This window comes from Centruroides sculpturatus, unplaced genomic scaffold, assembly GCF_000671375.1.
Source record: "Centruroides sculpturatus isolate CEXI.00-Female unplaced genomic scaffold, Cexi_2.0 scaffold671, whole genome shotgun sequence".
Taxonomy (NCBI): Eukaryota; Metazoa; Arthropoda; class Arachnida; order Scorpiones; family Buthidae; genus Centruroides; species Centruroides sculpturatus.
This window is the reverse complement of record NW_019384884.1, coordinates 419575-440444: the sequence shown is the minus strand read 5'-3', so window position 1 is coordinate 440444 and position 20870 is coordinate 419575. Positions and strand designations below refer to the sequence as shown.

General features: G+C 30.2%; 1 protein-coding gene across 3 annotated transcripts in view; it reads right to left on the bottom strand.

Moving 5' to 3' along the window:
- The window catches only part of LOC111631089 (choline/ethanolamine kinase-like), a 113672-nt gene that overhangs the window by 9444 nt on the left and 83358 nt on the right, over window positions 1-20870 (bottom strand). For all 3 annotated transcript variants that reach the window (XM_023375280.1, XM_023375279.1, XM_023375281.1), the window contains 3 exons: window positions 4956-5014; window positions 3244-3328; window positions 1658-1766 (listed from right to left, as the gene is read on the bottom strand). In XM_023375280.1, coding sequence (XP_023231048.1) covers window positions 1658-1766; window positions 3244-3328; window positions 4956-5014 — 253 coding nt within the window. The remainder of the gene's footprint in view (window positions 1-1657; window positions 1767-3243; window positions 3329-4955; window positions 5015-20870) is intronic.

The following is a 20870-nucleotide window of genomic DNA, read 5'->3' as shown; positions in this document are numbered from 1 at the left end:
GCCACAGGGATGTCAATTCTTGTATTACAGCTGCCATAAACTCACGGCCATTGTCACTTTGCAATATATGAGGACAACCTACTTCCAGAAAGATTTTTAATAGCTCCATTGCTACTTCAGCTGCTCTTTTTGAAGTCAACAGCTGCAGAAAGCTGAATTTCATTGCGTGATCCTGGTAATGTAATAGCCATTTGTAATATCTGTCTGGGGTTGACTGCAAGTCAACTAAATCCACATGGCATGATGGTTGAAGTCGCAGAACACAATTGGGCGAATGANTATATATAAATATATATATAATATATTTATATATATTATGTTATTTATATATTTGGCTGTGATAGCTTCTTCTATTCTTTTGCAAGTCCACAATGGTTTTTCTTTATCATGCTGCTCACTCAAATGCGTCCTGATAGGTTCATTGAACTGTTCTTCGCACACAAATTTGGTTTGAGTCTGATTTTGTCCTGTATTCAAAGCCATTATTTTGATAATCGTACGAATTACAAGGAAAATAAAATATAAATGCACGCAACTATCGTGATGTAATGATTTGTGCAACTGTGTGTGCCAGAGGTTGCTGGCAACTAGCCTGTTGAAGGGACAAGGAGGTGGGTAACTAGCACAAGCAGTGCTATGCAAGTCCTGATTTGTTTATTTTATCTTTTCACTAAAATAGTACAGGGATTTCATCAAATCACTTATTTTTTTCTTTTTTTAGGGAAAAGACTCTATAGAATTGTCATTTTAACATCTTCAGTGAATTGATCATCTGGATTGATCAAATTGGGGATTTGACCAAATCCCCACTTTTATCATATCCCTGCAACATATATAATAGATATGTATGATTCATTTGAATTCTAATTTAAAAAATTATAAGAAGTTTTTGGCTAAAAAACCAGTAATTAGGTAAAAAAAATTATTGTAGATATTTTATTAAGATAATTGTTCTAAAATTACAATCTTTAGTTATACAAATTAAAATTTATGGAATCAGTCTGTGAAATTTTTTGTGGACTGGCAGGAAATTTCTGTGGATTGGTGCCAGTCTGCAGACCCAAGATTGGAGAACACTGGCATAGAATTAAATCAATTGTAAAACAATTGATTTAATTCTATACCAGTTGTAAAACAATTGATGGCTAGACATTTCTGATATGCAGAACTGGGTTACTTGTTAGATTGGGGAAAATACAGTATATGAAATATTTGTTTTAAACTGACAGTAGGCAGTAGAACAGCCAATTTTATCATCATTACCTTCAACAATTCCAATCATAAAATCCAAATTGTTATAATCATTCAAAGCTGGTTTTTATTCTAAATTTGCCTGATTTATTAAGCCTAATATTAATTTTAAATTTATTCATTTTTGAGGAAACTTCTGCCAAATTAAGGTTGACCAGAAGGACAAGATTTAGCAAAAGCTACTTAAAGTTCATGTCAATGACTTTATAACTAAATTTATTAAATTTAGTTCTGACTTTATACTGTCTGTGTTGGCAGATTTTTTCTCAAAAATTAATAATTGAACTAACAATTCAAACATATTTTGTTAGTGCATATATGCTTTCATTAAGAATTAAAATTTGGCAGTTATTATTTTATATTTTCTAAATACATTATGCTATATAAAAAAAGTTAAAACAGTTACCTGCTGTTCCTGTGTCGGATAGTTTTCTGGCTCAGAAGTAAAGTGTGGATATTTGGGATCCGAATAGTCAAAACACCATTCGCAAAAATGATTTGCTAAGTCAAAGCCCCTGCATAATTTAAAAAGTTTATTAATAAATATTTCTTAATTCTAGTTAAAAAAATAAATTTTATATTTATAGTTTCATGATTACTTTTGAATATTTTTTTCAAATTTAAAACAATATATTCTATATTTTTATCTAAATACAGTTGACCCCCTATAACAATGTTGATTATTCTGTTTTATATGAATTCCATGTTGTATGAGTCACTTAGATTTTACAAATACGTGAGCCATTCACAGCCCTGTATTTGTAAAATCTAAGTGACTCGTACATGGTTCCTTTCTTATATTTGCTAAAAATTTCTAAAAACAAATTTCTTTTAAAAATTTACTTTCATATAGGATTAAGAGATGACAATAGCCTCTGTGGGTGTTCTGCATTGAAAGTTCTAATATTCAAATACACCATGATTGGTATGTATGAGGCTTTTTCTCATTGTGAAGTTTGTGCTATTTATTTTAGTGAGACCAAGTCATTACACAAAAACTGACAATTCATATTTTTGTCAAAATATGAATGGATTGTACCTGTAAATGTGAAATTTCAATTTTTGGCATTGTAGATACTATTGGGATGTAATTGTATCTCTATTTTGTAATAGGCTTTGGAGTGTTATAGTAATTTAAAATTACTGTAATTTATGCAGATTTATACAAACCCATATAAATTAGTTATGTAATTATATAGTTATGTAATGTAAAAATTGAGTGAACTGTTTTCAGAGCAAAGCAAAGCATTGGAACATGAACTAACATTCTTGCAAACATGTATAAGCCCTGTTGCTACTGAACAATGAAGTCTTAAATAAACCATTATGCAAAACTTATGAGCAAGTTGCTCAAAAGTTTTTAACTTTGATTTTCTTGAAAAATATCAAAGAAACACATTTTTTTCACTTTGCTTTTTAAAGGTGTTACTTGAATTTCATAAACTAATGTGTTTATTATGACACAGCTTTCAAATTATTTCAACCAAATGAATCATTCTTTAGATTAAAACCAAAACACAAGAGCTCAGCATTTTCTTTCATTTCAAAGTGTAAAAATATAAACATACAGATTAAGTCCTGTAAATTTTGTATTTTTATTATTTTTTAACAGGCCACAATATCAAAGAACTGACTTCTACAATTTATCATAATAATTCTTTTATTTAACACACACTGTTACTAATTTTTACTTAAAAAGAATTGTTTGTAGCAGTTTCTTACTTTAATTTTAGAATTTTTATTCTTTGCTTTGTTATATGAAAAATTTGTTTCAAGGAGATTGACTTTTCATTTGATTCTCAATATATATTTTGATTAGATGATACAAAATTATATGGATAATAGTTCATGTATCTTTTATTAATACTTTTCCTCAATAAAAATTACAAGAATATTAAAAGTTCACAATTTTAGAATGTAAAATTTTCTTTTATGTTCCTGTCATAACTAAATAAAAGCATAAATGTATAATTATAAATAATTCATAATTACCTGTAATTATAACTGCAAAATTCAAAATCTATAAAAACAACCTTATCATCCGTTGCCTGCGAACCTTCAGGTCGAAGTATGTTACCTGCAATGATTTTGACAATAAAATTTTTAGAGTTATTCTGGAAGAAAAGAAGAAAGAAGAAAACAGGATTTGAACCTGAAACTTCCATTTTTCCATAGACATATGTTGCCAGTTATGCTAGTAGGGTCTCTGTCCAATCTTTGCTTCTAAAGCTATACATTAATGGCAGATTATTTAGTAATACAAGTATATTGGGTAGTTGTCCATATACTTCACAGTACATATACATTCCAGGGTAAAATCATAAGCTGGCCGAAAGCCCTAGAGAGCTGTGCATGCTAAGTCGTCCCAAGTCAACACTGAGTGACCAGGATGGTTATTTATGTCCAAATTAATTAGTTAATAGCTTTGGAACAGAAGATTGGAAGGAGGTCTGAACAGCATAACTAGCAGTGCATCTGTACAATAAATATAGCTTATAAATAATGACAGAGTGTAAATGATATATTCCCTTTTTAAAAATCTTTTAATTTTTCAGCTGTCTTTTTTATTTGAAAATTATTTGTATCCATCAGATACATAAAATAAGTGAAACATTTAATGGTGAAAATGGCAATTCAGTTTAAAAAAATTTCCTAAGTATCATAATGTGTTTTTGTTATTTGTATCTAAATGGCAAACAAAATATTTGTAATAAAATTATACTTACTATTAAATATAAATAACTAAACAATTTCTAAAAATATTCAAATTTAAGAAAGAGCAGATATAGTTATATACAAACTTCATAAATTATCAGTAATAAGTCTTTGACATGAGTTACCTTAATTATATTAACTTTTCTTTTAATAATACCTAGTCTAACACCATGCATTTGAATGCATAATGCTGATCTAGGTATTGTTGCAAGAAAAAAAAATCTTTATCTTCTTCAATAATTTTACAAAATAATTAGTTCTTTTAAATATAGATGGAAAACAGTTTGAAGATTTTTTTATCTATAGAACTCCACTTACAAATTATAGATTAAAATATCATGTGGAAATCATTTGAAGATACACCTTTAATTGATTGATTTAATTGTGTTCTGAATGTTTCTGTGAATTGAATCCAGTGTGTAATCCCAGGAAGGGTAGCAAATCTTGGATCTGTTAGGCTCAGGCTCTTACCATCTGGCTGCCCTCATTGTGGGTCTAGCCACTATGAACATGAAATAATGGTCCTCATGTGTCCACAGAACAGAAAGGGTTAAAAATTAAAAAAAAAGAACAAAATATGTAAAAGTTGACATTGAGGAGGACACACCCAGAAATTTGCATGTTATGTATGATACACAGAAGTGCAGAAATATTCTGTTATTTTGTTTTACACAAAGTGCTAATAAGTCATTAGACATTATATGAAATGCTTAGTGACATCTGTCTAATTTAATCTGTTTCATCTGCAGAAACTAGGTTAGTATTTCAAGAAGTGACCAGAAAAACTAGAAGATTCTGAAACAAATGTTTATTACAGGATGTGCTAGTAGTTTAAATTTCAATATGTAGCTACAACATATATAAAGTATATAGTTACAGCAAAAAAGAACAAACTTTTTCATTCTGTTTTGAAACAATTGGTCATAAATTGCTTTGTACAAGAACAAATACAAAAAACTAATAATATCAATAAAATCATCATTATTTACCTTCTTGTAAGTCATTATGACAGAAGAGCACTGGTGATTTTGCTTGCTGTAGATGATGTCTACAAGAAGAAGAAAAATTAGTTAGCAAAATGATAATGGCTACATTATTAATTCTATTTTGCAGAATTGACTTATACAGTAAAACCTGAATAAAACAGAAATTACCTAAATGGAAATGGAGCAATTTTTCTACGTTAGGTTCTACTATAACCCGGAAACCTGTAATGCACAAATGGACAGTTTTGGCTACAAAAAAACCTAACTTAATTTAAAGAAAGCAAAAAGTTAAGATTTCATTTGTAGACAATTAATAAACTTGCCTCTGGGTATATGTGCGAAATGTATTCATAGAAGGATTTTGAACCTTTTCAGAGAAACAAAGGTCAAGTGATAGAAACCTAATGGACACTAGATACTTGTTAATATTAGTCTTTGTTGAAATTAATCAGAGTCAGAATCAAGAACTTTCATTAATCGAACAAGTTTCTGAGAACAGAAATTGAGAAAAAGCAACGAGTACAATTTGTTAAAAACACAGTGTATTCTTTACAAGGCAAATTAGCAGTTAGTAATGAACTAGTATTGAATATTTGAGTTGATTAACTTCAATCTGTAATTACCAGAATTGTTAATGACTAATTGGAGTATTAAATAAGAATAAGATTATTCCACAGTTTCACTTTGAGTGCATTACACACAACAAATTTTAATTTAGTGTGTATATTACTATAATGCAGTTGGAATTTCTGACAGTAGAGCAAAACACTAGTTATTGTAAAATCACTTACGTGTTGTGGCGTTACCATGGTGAATTATTAATATATAAATATAAAAAGTTCACAAGTACTTTCTGTACCTATCTAACCTTTACTTTACCAAACAATGTGATGCAAGATTTCTACATCAACAATTAGGTAAAATAGCCTTTATAGCCAATAAAAAAGTAAGTGGATATAGAAGGAAACTCCACAAGAAAGTCCTATGGCTACAAGAAAATTCCCACCGAAAGCAAGCTAGGAAAATAGAGATCCCTTATTATAATTATACTAATGTAACAGTTCCAGAAGAAATTCATCAAGTGTTAACAAAGGGACCAAAACATATACCAATCCCAAAGCTTGATTATGCACAATTAATTCCTTCCATGATAGCAGCCATTAAAAGTGTTACAAGTCCGGAATTACAACCAGACTTAGAATTAACAGCTATCACCAATATAGCAACACAACGCTACATAAAAAACAATAACATGGGAACGAAAATGACTCGGTCCGTCAAATTATTTCTTACATCCAATAACTTGAATCTACTGGTGGCTGATAAAGAAAAGAGATTTGTGTTGTGTAAAAAACACGATTTCATCTCAAGAGCTAATGATTTCCTGATACAATCTAAATCCATTCCTTTGGATCAGGACCCAACCAACACCGTTTTGTGGAAAACACACAAGATCATAGCTCTCCCAGGGATTACTTCGTCTTTGGCAGGTCCTCTACAACATCCAAAGAATACGGTTTGTCCCAGATTATTTTTTTAAGTGAAAACACATAAGCATGATTGGCCTTTACAACCGCTCGTCAATAAACGCATTCATCCAACATACCATCTTGAAGCCGCCACAGCTAAATTACTTACATCCTTAATACCTCCTTCTAACTTGGTGACCACAGTCTCTATACATGCCAAGACTGTTATTTCTTCTACTCTAGCAGATCTTCCAACTAATGCATACCACTTTTTTAAAGTCAATGCCGTTTCCTTATTCCCATCAATACCTCATTTCGAGGCCATCATGCTCGCTAATACATTGCTACTTAAATCTGGCTTCCCAGTCTCACATGTTATACATTTATGCAAAGCCCTTTTACTTATAGCGGAGAACAACTATTTTCAGTTTAGTGGTACTATATATAGACAGACACAAGGGGTACCAATGGGATCTCCACTTTCACCCATCCTAGCAGAGCTAATCATGCGCAACATAGAACGGCGAGTCTTTGACGCCCCCCTAACCATCCAATACCCCACCTTATACTTACATTATGTTGACGGCATTTCAATCGCATGGGAGGGTTCCACCAAAAATTTAAAGCTATTCATAAAAATGTTGGCTTCAGTCTATGCATCCATCAACTTTATGCTAGAAGAAGAGTCCAATACCAGAATGCCATTCCTTGATCTAGAGATACATAAATCTCCTGATCTTCAATTTTCCGTTTATCACAAAAACAATAGTATACCACAGATTATTCCTGCTATGGCCTTTCAACCAACACACTATCTAAACTCACCTATCACTTCCCTTATGAGAAGAGCATTCCTTCTTCCTTCTAGCACAGTATTTGTAGAACAGGAAATGCAACTTATCAAAAAAGCAATGATAAAAGTGGGCTATTCCCAAGCAAAGTTTTATCATCTTCGCAACCGAGTTAAAAATAAATTATATCCACAATCATTCCTTACTAACAAAGAGGACCTAAGGATAACACATCCCCTATTACCATTTCTGGGTCCTGCATCACTCAAAATTGTACACTTGTTTAGAAAAAAATGGCTACATGCTACCACTATCCATGCAGCCAACATTAAGAAGATTGCTAACTAATGACAGAGACCCCATCGATATGAAAGAGAAATCAGGAGTTTATCTTATTCTATTACAACATAATGGATCAGGAGAAGATACTTATTATATAGGAGCGACTGCTAGAACACTAACATCATGCATCTCAGAACATCAGGATGACATCNAGATTGCTAACTAATGACAGAGACCCCATCGATATGAAAGAGAAATCAGGAGTTTATCTTATTCTATTACAACATAATGGATCAGGAGAAGATACTTATTATATAGGAGCGACTGCTAGAACACTAACATCATGCATCTCAGAACATCAGGATGACATCCGTAATAGCCAGCCATCAACGGAATTAGCCAGAAAAGTCCTTGATGAAAACTACAAGCCAGTTTGGGACCTAACAAAACTATTGAAAAGATGCAATAATCATAAAGAACTCTTTATTTGGGAAAACCTATATATTTCAATGCTTTCACAATGTAATACCACAAGTTTGGAAATCTCTGAAACGTGGACTACTTTATTTAAACACTACAAATTAGATTGCTAGAGCTACATGGTCGCATAGCAACCATAGTTTGCAAAATTTTATAATTTTCCGTTCCATTTCGAAACATTTTCAAACTGCAAGAAAATTTAAATATAAATTGGAGTTCCATTTATCCGCACCGCTTTTTCAAGAAGTGCTACAACTCTGATACAAAAAACTGTAATATTCATTTCACCTGAAGATGGTAACTATATGTTACCGAAAGTACTCATGAACTTTTTATATTTATATTTTAATAATTCACTGTGATAATGCCACAACACGTAAGTGATTTTACAATAATTATAAAGTCGGCATGAAGTGATAACTAATTTTATTATGGAAAACACTAGTTTTTGGCACTTCAGTTGGCTTTTTTACCATTGTGCAAACTCTTCAGAATTCATCTGAGGATTATTCAAATAGCTAGGACAAGTTCACAAGAATGAGAACATTTCAGCAGAAACTGATTCTAAGTTCTTGCATTCAAATACTCCTGTCTTTAGTTGGAATCACTTTATATAAAGCCTAATCTAATATATAATCGAGACGAGTTGATAATAATAATAATAATCAACGCAGAGCCCAAACAGTTAGGAGTTGAAAGTTGAAATTTGGTACACAGTTAGGGTACGTTAGGAGAACGCACACTAAGAAGGAATTTTTCGAAATTCCTCCCCACGGGGGAGAGGGACAGGATTAAGGCTTAACACTTTCATCAACAATGGAAGTGTTAAGTAACAATGGAAGTTTTAAGTAACAATAAAAGTTTTAAGTAACAATGGAAGTGTCAACAATGGAAATGTTACGTAACAATGGAATTGTTAAGAGAAAGCAACATGCAATACACAGATGCAGTTTTTTTCGTTTTTGCGGGAAATCGAACATATTTTTAGACCCATCTAAAAATTCTCTAATTAGTCTGGAAACAAGGAGACCCAATTCTTGCATTCTGTGAAAACGGGTAAGGTTGACTGTAACGTAATAATCTTTATCTTAGTTATCGTTACTTTTGCCCGAGCAACGCCGGGCCCACCTGCTAGTAATAAAATATTTCTACTATATAACCGAATGTAACTCTACAACATTTATTTGGGATAGCTTAAAGAAAAAAACTCCAAAAACATATTAAAAATGGAAAATATTCAGTGCGATACAATTCCAGTTTACACAAGTTTTACTGCAATAATAAATCAATTTAAATTGTATCTTACTTTAAATTAATTATTAATAATAAAAAGTTTAGAATTTTCTGAAATCAATAGAAAAATATTTGAACAATTTATTGAAGTTGGTTTTTAATCAAAATCTTTATCACAGATTTTGTGCAAAGAATTTTTCTTTTATTTTTTAACTTAACAACATTCAATTATACAGGTATATTTTAATAAACATTTAATTATTTTTGCAGCCATAAAAATAATGTTAAAAAACAAACTTAGACAGCAATCTTCACTTGCTCTTTTCTATTGGATACATAGATCTAGCAAAACACAGTTAACAGATTTTATTTTTGAACTTTTTTGTATCCATCTGTACAGTCAGTACCTTTTCTAGGGAAGTTTACCACGACAGACTAAATAATCTGAATTTGTCACTTGAACATAAAATCATCAAATGCTGAAAACTTAATTATAAAATAACATTACAAAATGGCTACTATTCAAAAAATTTAATTTTTATAGTATTTGGTTTTATTTTCCATGTTGGATCAGATTGATGGAATAAGGTATGGATGATTTGCTGAGGTGAGATGCCTCATTCAAGGACTTCACAGGAAACCAACCTGGTATTAGACAATGAAAAAAACCTAGAAAACTTCATGTGCCAGCTCGTTGGCAAGTAACAAACTCACAACCAACTACCATTCAACATTTATCCACTTGGTCACTGTTAAAAGTTATTTTCTATCACTGACCAAATAGTATGTGTGATTCATTATTGTTCAACAGTGAACAGAGATAAGAGTTTTTATTTACATTCAAAACAGAATAATAAAAGGACTTTTTAAGATAATACCAGCTAATTGAAAATGAAATTTTTAAACTGAATTCATTTTCAAGAGAGGAAAAAAGTCATAATAAAATCCAAGTTTGAAAAACTGGGACACAGTTTAAAGTATACATTATATATATATATAAAATTGCTGTTGATAATGTAGAATATATCTGTTTGTTTCTTTACAGTAACTTTTACTTTAATTCTGCATTAATTTTATCAAATTATCAGAATTTATAAAACAAATTTAAGATTATAAAGCAATACTTAATGAAAACTTTGAATTTCCAGTAAATAATTTTAATAAAATGTAAAATTTGCTGAAAATTTAAGGTTTGTGTTAGTAACAGAAGGAAGTGTAATGTATACATTTAAAACAAACAGAAGGTATTATATTTTTTATTGAATTTCAGAAAAAGACAACAAAGTATTTATTATTTCAATCATAATGACTATTTTTCAACATGAATATTTGTCCTGAATTTTGTTTACAAAAAATTACTTTATTTTCAATGATTATTCTAGGTTTATCTATTAAAATTAACATAAAATCATAAATTTCATCTGCAACATTTTCTTGCAGATGAAAGCTGTTAGATTTGAACACATCAAAAATATCAATTGAAATGAATAGTAACTCCATACAAATGCTTTCATACTAGTTCTACAGTATAGATGTTGTATTGTTGTCTGACATGCTATTTGGCTGGCAAAAATGAGGAAATTAATCTGCATTTTAATCAACTTAAACATTTAATGATACAAAAAGGAAGATGTTATAAAAATTCATCTGACTTTCAAAATTTCATTGTGTAGAAATTGCATTTCAGTAAATATTTTGTAACATTTAAAAATGTTACTAAATATATTTTTAACTTAAGAAATTATGTTGAAATGTTATCAAGTATATTATTTAAGAAAGAATATTGAGATGCAAATATATATGGCATAGAAACAGTCTTGATATCAATATTTGATCAAACTATAAGGATTGATTAAAAAATCAAATCAAAATTTTAAAAATTTAAGAACCAGATTTTACTAGACTTAAATTAAATTTTGACTCACTGTACACACAAACGGCAAGACTATTATATATAAAAAAAAAAAAGGAATAATCAGAATAAATTATAGTTTGTAAGTTACAGTAACACAACACTTGGGTGATCTGTCTAGAGCAGTGTTTCTCAATGGGGGTGATATTGCCCCCACGTGGGAGCTTTTCCCTGTTTAGGGGCAATTAGTAACAATTTATATTTTGGGGTTGCAAAAAACATTTTTCTGGGCGATGTAATAAAACATTATATTAAGAATAATTAGATATTTTATTTGTCATATAGTACAATAATTAAACAAATAACATTATACTAGTCACTAGTCTATTCAATGCAGTACAAATTTGGTGTTAGTCTTGGCCTGGGCATCAGAATTTTGAAGTGAAGGGGGCGATACTAAGTAACCGTTTTATTGAAGGGAGCAATACTACGTTGAAGGGGACGATGATTCAAGAGGGTGAGAAATACTGGTCTAGAGAGAAGACTTCTGGGAGGTCTTTTAAGGGTCACTGGCCCTTATTTAGGTGTTAAAAATGTGGAGAAAACCTGGAAAACTCCATGTGGCCAGCCCATCCAGTTGTGGCGCAAACCCATGACGGAACTACCAGCGTTCGGTCTTGGGTTTGTGCCCCTATCATCTATCATAATAATTTACATGTTAAATATTGCTTTAAATATACTATTTAACTATTTATTTGACGACAGTATTTTCATAAACTTTCCAGAATTTTAATTTAAATAAAATAATTAACCTTCGTCTTTTGAATAAACTAATCAGAAATTTTATAGAAAGCATGAGAACTATGTACCACTAAAAATAGACATCATGTCACATAATGGCAGACAAGGGTGGTGACTTCCAGACAGCACATGTAACCCAGATACTGATACTGTAACTGCTTTGTTTTGGTTTTGTTTTATTTGATTGCAGATGGATTTTCCCAACTAGCTGATTTAATAAATAAATGGATTTTTGATAAATTAATTTATAAAAAATGATTATAGTTCAATTCTATATAAAAGTTTTAACCTCTGTGGCAAAATTTTAAAAATATAAGTTACAAAAAAGTGGTATGTTTGATAAAAAATAAAAAAGAATCAGACTGTGAAATTTTTTGTGGACTGGCAGGAAATTTCTGTGGATTGGTGCCAGTCTGCAGACCCAAGATTGGAGAACACTGGCATAGAATTAAATCAATTGTAANTGATAAATTAATTTATAAAAAATGATTATAGTTCAATTCTATATAAAAGTTTTAACCTCTGTGGCAAAATTTTAAAAATATAAGTTACAAAAAAGTGGTATGTTTGATAAAAAATAAAAAAACAAATCAATTTTAAGGGTAAAATATCACAATTAAAAAAATCTACTAAACTTGTAGGGGTAACCAGATCAACCATTCTGGAAAGCATTTCTTGGTAGCTTATTTAACCATTTAGTTGAGTGTTTGAATGTCTGGACAATGCCAAGAGGTTTATGTTATCACAATGATTCTATATAATAAGACACTGTGAAATATTGTGTGGATAGTTTATTATGGGTTACCAATAAACTGATGCACAAAATCTTGATTTTTAGCCAAACCTTCATAATTCAAAACTTTTTAACTAAGTCTATTTCCCTAACCGTTAACCAGGTTCCATTGTAATTGTCTAAACAAGATTTTTCAATGATGTAATTATATTTAATGCAATGATGATTAAACAAGAAATAAAACTCTCAGGAAGAAAATATTTTTTAGATTTCCTACATTTTCAAAAAACATTAAAAAGACAGTAATAAATAAATTTGGAAATGGAATTGATCCAAATTTCTTTTTAGATGTCACAATTTCTAAATTTGAAAATGAATGGTCAATTACACAAAACAAGACTTGTATGTAAAGGCAAGTAAAATGTATTACACCATCTTAAATAAAAGGCAATTCAAAAGGTACCTATCAGCCTATCAGACTGAATGCTTTCTTACAACTCAAATGTCACTCAATTCAATGTTTAAAGCTGAATGTTTAAGAACAAACTTAAACTTACACCAAAGTTTGACATTGCATTTTTGACTATCTCAGAACATCAAAGATTTTGCACTTAACACTTGACTCAAACATCTTCAAAGAATTTGGGTGAAATTACTACACATTATTCTTAAGGTATCTCCGTAAAGAGAAGTAGGATTCAGATATGCAGGCCAGTGAACTCTTTTCCGTGATGTTTTCCACAATGCAAAAATTGTTGAAGTCAACAGAAAACTTAATAAATACATAATGTAGATAGGTTCAAATAATTAGTTGAATTATATTTGAGTAAGATTTGTGTACCTTGCCACAAATAAAGTTTAATGCTTTAATGAAATAAAGTTTAATGCTTTTATTTCAACTAAGTGGCAAGGTTATCAATTATTCAAAAAATTGATTAACTAAATTAACTTTGGAGTGCTAATTCCAGAAATTATAAAGTCAATTTGTAATAATGATCATCAGCAATCTTTTGTAGACCCACCATCAAGCTATCTCATTAACAACAATGATGTTAGGTCTTATTTATTAATCACACTTTTTGTACTATAATGAGTCAATGCTTTGAATGCTTCACTATGATTAGGCATGATGAAACATTTGATGCATTAGAAACAATGTTCACATGGTTAGAAATGCAACCCAAAGCAGTTTTTCAACTCCTGTGACAACAAAACGAGCCAGTGATTTAGGATAATTAAAAAGAAAAAGCAAAATAAATAAAAAGTTATTACACTTTTTCTTTGAAAGAAGTCACTTAAGTATTCTACTTTATTTAATATTAATTTTACTATTATGTATTTTTTACATTGCATTCAAAGTTTTATCAGTACATTGTACAGTACCATTGCAATGAAAGGCATCTAATTTATTAAAAACATGCAGTAAATTTTTATTATTTCCTATCATTCATATGCATTAAATTTCTATGTCTTAGCTTCTTTTTGTTATCGTACTGAAATAAAAATAAATATCTTAAAGTAAGTTATTAATCTTTTTATTCTTTCTCTATCAAGTCTGATCAGTTATTCAAAATTGTATCCCCCTAATTATTTTGAATAATCGGCATTCTAACTTATTGTAATTTGTATAACATCCATTAAAAACAATAAAAAATTGTAGAATTTCATTGGATGGCAATTTTCTTATAATAAAAAATAATAAATTTACCAGTTGAAATAATTATTAAATTACAGTGGTGCCTCGTATAACGTACTTAATCTGTTCCAGGTGCACGTCCGTTAAGTGAAAGTTCTATTATACAAAACGCATTTTTCCACAGAAATACATGTTAAAACATATAATTCGTTCCGCAGCATAAAATAACTGTACCATAAAAAAATGAAAATGGAGCAGTCACCAATTATGCCAGGTAGTCAGATGTTGTGAGGAGGTGGAGGAACACTTTTTTCACACATTCATACAGATACAGACTTTTTACACATTGCAGCAGGTCTCTTTTTATTGTTTTTTAATCAGAGTCAGATTTAGGAGAGGCTACCGGAGCTTGCAGGGTCAACTCCTCTTGTTCCATCCTTTGTTTTTTGGCAGCTGGCTTCTTGAAAAACATGTCCAAGGTGGTCTGTTTCTCTCTCTTCTTCAACACCTGTCGGAAATGACGGGCAAGGGTGTCATTGTAGAGATCATTGATCCTGTTGGCCTCAGCTCTGTTTGGATAATGAGTGTTGGTAAACTCCTGAACCTCTCCCCATTTGACAAGGAAGTTTTTGTCAAATTTCACTCCTTCTGATGATTTCTTGCTTTGTTTCAATTGAAATCACCTTTCTGCTTTTTTAGAAGCCATGATTTGCACAACACTTGAATAAATATGAATACCGTGCACTGAGGTGATGTACTGTACGTAATAAACAAGGGAGCAAGCTAAATCCCAACGGGAGCTCTGTACAATTTTTGTAAAAACTCAGGATTATTTCTTCAGAATTCGAAGTTTGGACTATGTACAAAAAGTCAAAATAACTTTTGAGTCCATCTTTATCCTTTTAACACTACCACAGAAGTACTACTACTACTACTTCTATGGTAGTGTTCTATGGTAGTGTTCACTACTACTTCTGTGGTAGTGTTAAAAGGATAAAGATGGACTCAAAAGTTATTTTGACTTTTTGTACATAGTCCAAACTTCGAATTCTGGGGAGCTCTGTACTTCAGATATACTAATAATATATTCTAATAATACTAATATATTATAAAAATAGCAGATTGTCATTGGCAACGGCAAAAATGGAAACATCATTCGCACTTGTTCGCAGCCAGTCCGTTGCTCGAGTCATGTAACAGCCAAACAGAAAGCCCGTTGTTTGCAGCATCCGTTATTTGAAGCGTATGTTATACGAGGCATTACTGTAGTTTGTTAGTTTAAATAAAAGGAAAAAATATCAATTTTTAAGTTACTACTTAAGTTTATATTACTACTGTTTTAATGATTAAAATTTTTACATTATTAAACCATAAATAAAACCTTGACAAATACAGACATTAAAAATGGAAGTAAAAATTTTAAATAAAATGAATAAAGCTCTTGATGTACTGTATACTTAAATGGGTTTAAGTTCTGATATTAATCAGAATTTAAGCCCATTATTTGAAATATAAAATAATTTTATTTCAATTATTTGTTTTTAAATTAATATGAAATTATTCTCTTAGTGCTCACAAGATGGAAAGAATGGGAGGAAAAAAGTAATAAGGAATTATGTTCTCTTTGAAAGATTACACATTATCTTATGTGATGGTCTAAAGTAGTGGTGCCAAACTTTTTGATTGGTGGGCCAAATTGCATGGTTGGCAGGCAGGCCACAAATATTTTCTGTAGCTACAACTATTTTATACTGCATATTTTCTCTGCAATTATTATTTGGAGGTGGTTATTTCCTTCGTACATATCCATTTGATGCCCATTATTAATAAAGTATTTAAATATTTATTTATAAAAATTTTATTTTTAAAGTTAATTATACTTGAAATGGCAACTGGTATCTTTTTTTATAACAAGTGCTATGTTCTATGTACCATTAATAAAAAAATAATAACTGCACCTACTGTATATTGTACATTTTACATATTTCATTTTCTATTAAAATTTGTGAAATAAATACGATACCTAGCTAGCATAGTTTGATATTTATTAATTTTACATTGTTTCCCAAAGTTCTCAGAAATCCTCGAATAGCAAATGCAGCTATTATTTGACGGCAATTGTTTCAAGTTTTAAAGATGAGACACAGTTACTATTCGAATACAACCAGTATTCAAGTAATGTTAAAAATAGGCCTATTTCTATCATTCACAAGTGACATGTGAAATATGTTTGGGGGTTGGATTAATTTGTACCAGGGCAACAACTGGTCTAGATTTAAAATTTCTTAAATCATGAAATCACTTTCTGGCCTGTATGTCAAGTTTACCTTCTTAAAATCCAAAAATAGATATATTTTATCACTAAAAACTTATTAAAACCAAAATTTTTAAACGAATAAGTGTTTTAATCATGAAATAATAAAGAAATAAAACTTCCTTTAAATATGTTTTTAATTGTAATAAGACATTTAAAAAATTATGAGTTTGGACAATTAATTATGCTATTATCAACCATCTGTACCAATAGTTCTTAACATGGGGCACAAGATATCTTTTCTGGAGATAATATATTTTTAAAATTTAAAAGAAAAAACTTTTCTACCTTTTCCAGTGAGAACAGTCTTATTAAAATAAAAATCTTACTAAAACTCTATCAATGTCAAATTTGAATGTACAATTAATGTATTTTTTCAGTTATAAATCCCTAACCTAGACCTAAATATTACTGTAACAATGAATGGGCACAGATGAATTTTCTTGATAAGCTAAAATATATGCAAGAATGTAACATGAGAGGAATGAAAATGCATTTTAAAAATTCAAGAGGTGTGAGCAGCAAAAGTATACATTAAGGATTGTAATGTTTTAGCAATGACAAGACAGACTTGGGTGGCAATGTCACAAAGAAGAAATATATAATTAAACAGGAAAAGAAAAAAAAAAATAGAATAAAATCTGGGTAGATAATTTAAACTACAGAATAAGAAAGTTGACATTTAACAAAAGTAATTCAAATTCACATATTAATCTGCTCCTTTAGTTAGTTTAATAATTTTCCATTGTTAGTTAGCCTCAAATTATTATTTCAAAAAGACACTCAACAATCTTACTTTCTATTCAAAGTAAATATTGCATTATAATTATGATGTGCACGTCATGTGTTAATTTGTAAAACATTCCAAGTTTAATAAAAAGGATTCTGACAGCTGCAAGTTGTAAATTTCTGGTTTAAAGCAATAGAACACATTTAGTTTCACAGTGAAAATATTTTAGAGGGAAGAAATCAGCCATTGTCAGTATTGAAATATTCACTATAAAAATATTTCTTATTTCAATAATTTAATTTTTTTTAATATTAGATATTGTTGTCTTTGTAACAAAAAAATTAATCATTACAGTTCGAAAATTATATTAAAAAAATTTAAATAATATTATATGTATATAAATATAATAATAATATTCTGACCCTTCCTGTGAGGGATGCAAAAATACGTCCGACAGACTGTTATCTGAGCCATCCATTGGTTTTATTTTATTGCCGGGCAACACTTTTGAATTATAACATAGAATCAAGATATATCTCTTCTTTCATCTGGCAAAAAAAAATTACATTATTGATTTTTTAAAATTAATTAAAAATTAGTAATAGAAGTAATTGGATTACCATCATTCTAACTGAAACTTTGATTTTTATACTTTGTATAAATAACTAACTTATTGAAAAATGTGAGTCAACTACCATACATTGGATTCAAACCATCAATTTTTAAATATTCCAATAATTCTGCTAAATGAGCAAATCCAGTCTAGAAGTTATTGACAATTTTGGAATACAGTAGAACCTCGATTATCCGGACTAATTGGGGATGAAGGTAGTCCGGATAAGGAAAAATCCGGATAATCGAAACAAATACTTTAATTTGTCTTTTAATGATAATACAACACATTTTCTTTTCGATGACATATCGGTAATATTAAAAGTAAATACTGTATTTAAATCGTGATCAAATTTTCAAGAAACAAACGTTCGTATTGAATTTGGACTACTACTGACCAACGCTAACAGACTACCTATTGTTTAAAAGGCCCTCTGGTGGCGCAAGAAGACGGATTTTATAAAATAAAAAGCAGTTGAAACTGCATTTTTATGAATAAAAATTTGACAAACTATTTATCGTTTTATGACGAGTAAAATTTTTTCGTCGCGTTCGCGGCTTTTAAGTAATGCATAAACCTTCGAGGCGCGAGGCCCTTCGGACCGCGAGGCATAGGCGGTGGCCCACGTCGTCCATGCCTTACGCCGCCCTTGGTCATAGAAATGATGTAATTTGAATATAAATTATTTATAAATACGTATGTCAAGTTATATTTTTATTACTACGTAAAATATATTTAAGAGTTTACGACCACTGTGCTGGGTGAGACGTTGTTGAAACAAAAAAAGTTATGCATTCCATCACGTACATAAACAGTGTCGTAATTCGCCAAGTGCAAATCAGCAAATTCGTAAAATTTTTGTTTATTTTGAACAATCCGGATAATCGAAAATCCGGATAATGGAGGTTCTACTGTATTTGATTGCACAGAAATCTTTTACTTCTGGTGTCATCATCATCTTGAAAATGTCAGATTAATAATGTAATAAATACATCGATCACTATATTATTTATTTACTTCTAGTTAATGGATCATTTCTTCTGTTTTAGCTTCTTTTGTAATTGGTTTATGAAAATACTTAAAAACTTCTAAACTTAATTTTACTGTGATAGGTAAGCTTTTAAACAGAAACAAGTATAGTGTATTCACTTAACATTTATATGGATGCAAAAAAAAATTTTCCAGCATGTATATATATTAGATAAGGTGTATTTCAAATTTATACGGACACGAAAAAATTAAAGTGAAACACAAATTTGCTGCATTAAGTGACAAATGTTTTATTAAAAATAATATGGATTTACATGTTTCTACACTGCAAAATAAGAATTTTAATCAAACATTAATATTTTGTCACTGAAAATAATATTTTTGAAAATCTTATACAAAAAAACTGTTACATATTTATCCGGACAGGCACTCATTTTATGACTTAAACAGAATATTGTTTAGTTTCAAGCATTGAAATATGCAAATTAGCTTACATATCTAATTGTAATACAAATTCTTTACGTTGTTCAACGTTCTAAAATGGGTAGAACAAAGAATTTATCTGATTATGAAAAAGGGCAGATTGATGCCTATAAATCACAAGGCAAGTCAATAAGAGAAATTGCAGCATATATAAATCGTCCAAAATCAACTGTTGGTGATTATTTATCAAAAAGACGTGGCAAGGATGTACCAAAATTCAAGACAGGTCCAAAACCCAAGCTTACTCCTCGAGATTGTAGACAAATCATCAAGGTTTGCTCCACAAAACAAACATCAGTAAGAAAAATAAAACAAGAATTAGACTTGCCTTGTAGCAGCACAACAGTGTGGAGAGTTTTAAATAAATCTCCAATGTTAAAATTCAGAAAAAAAGCTGTAATGCCACCACTTTCATTAAAGCACAAAAGTGACAGACTTGATTGGGCACAAAAACACATGACATGGTCCGAAGAATGGATTGAAGTTTTGTTCAGTGATGAAAAAAAATTCAACTTAGATGGTCCAGACGGTTGGAAGTATTATTGGCACGATTTAAGAACCGAAAAACAAATATTTTCAAAACGCCAAATGGGTGGGGGATCAATAATGGTGTGGGGTGCGTTTGGATTCAACGGAACCACAGATTTAGCATTTATAACTCAAAGAATGAATTCAAAGAAGTATCAAGGCATGCTTGAAGATCATTTATTGGAAGCTGGACCAAATATTTGTGGACCAAATTGGATCTTTCAACAAGACAATGCCCCTGTGCATGCCTCTAAATCAACAAAAATGTGGTTTAAACGTAAAAATATTAATCTGATGACATGGCCTGCTAGAAGCCCTGACCTGAATCCGATGGAAAATCTTTGGGGGATGATGGTTCGTACAGTTTATGCCAATGGAAAGCAGTTTTCCACAATTCATGATTTGAAGGCAGCAATTTCAGATGCTTGGGATAAACTTAAGATTGAATTCCTTCAGAATCTAATTGAAACAATGCCTAATCGAGTATTTAATGTAATTAAGTTAAATGGTGGTTACATTGGCCATTAAATTGTAAGAAAACTTTGCAATTTGAAACCTGTCCGGATAAATATGTAACAGTTTTTTTGTATAAGAGTTTCATAAGCATTATTTTCAGTGACAAAATGTTAATGTTTGATTAAAATTCTTATTTTGCAATGTGGAAACATGTAAATCCATGTTATTTTTAATAAAACATTTGTCACTTAATGCAGCAAATTTGTGTTTCACTTTAATTTTTTTGTGTCCGTATAAATTTGAAACACACCTTATATTATATCTAAATTAATAGACGTTATATGCTTTTTTATCAAAGCAAGAATTGGCATTTAGAGGGCATAGGGAATCTAATGAATCTGTATAACATCTGTTATTCATGTAATGAACATGAATAACAGGGGTAATTATATTGAACTTGATTTTTTATTAAGTAAGTCAGATAATCTATTAAAATACATTTAGAGAAGTCAACGGTTTTTACTGGC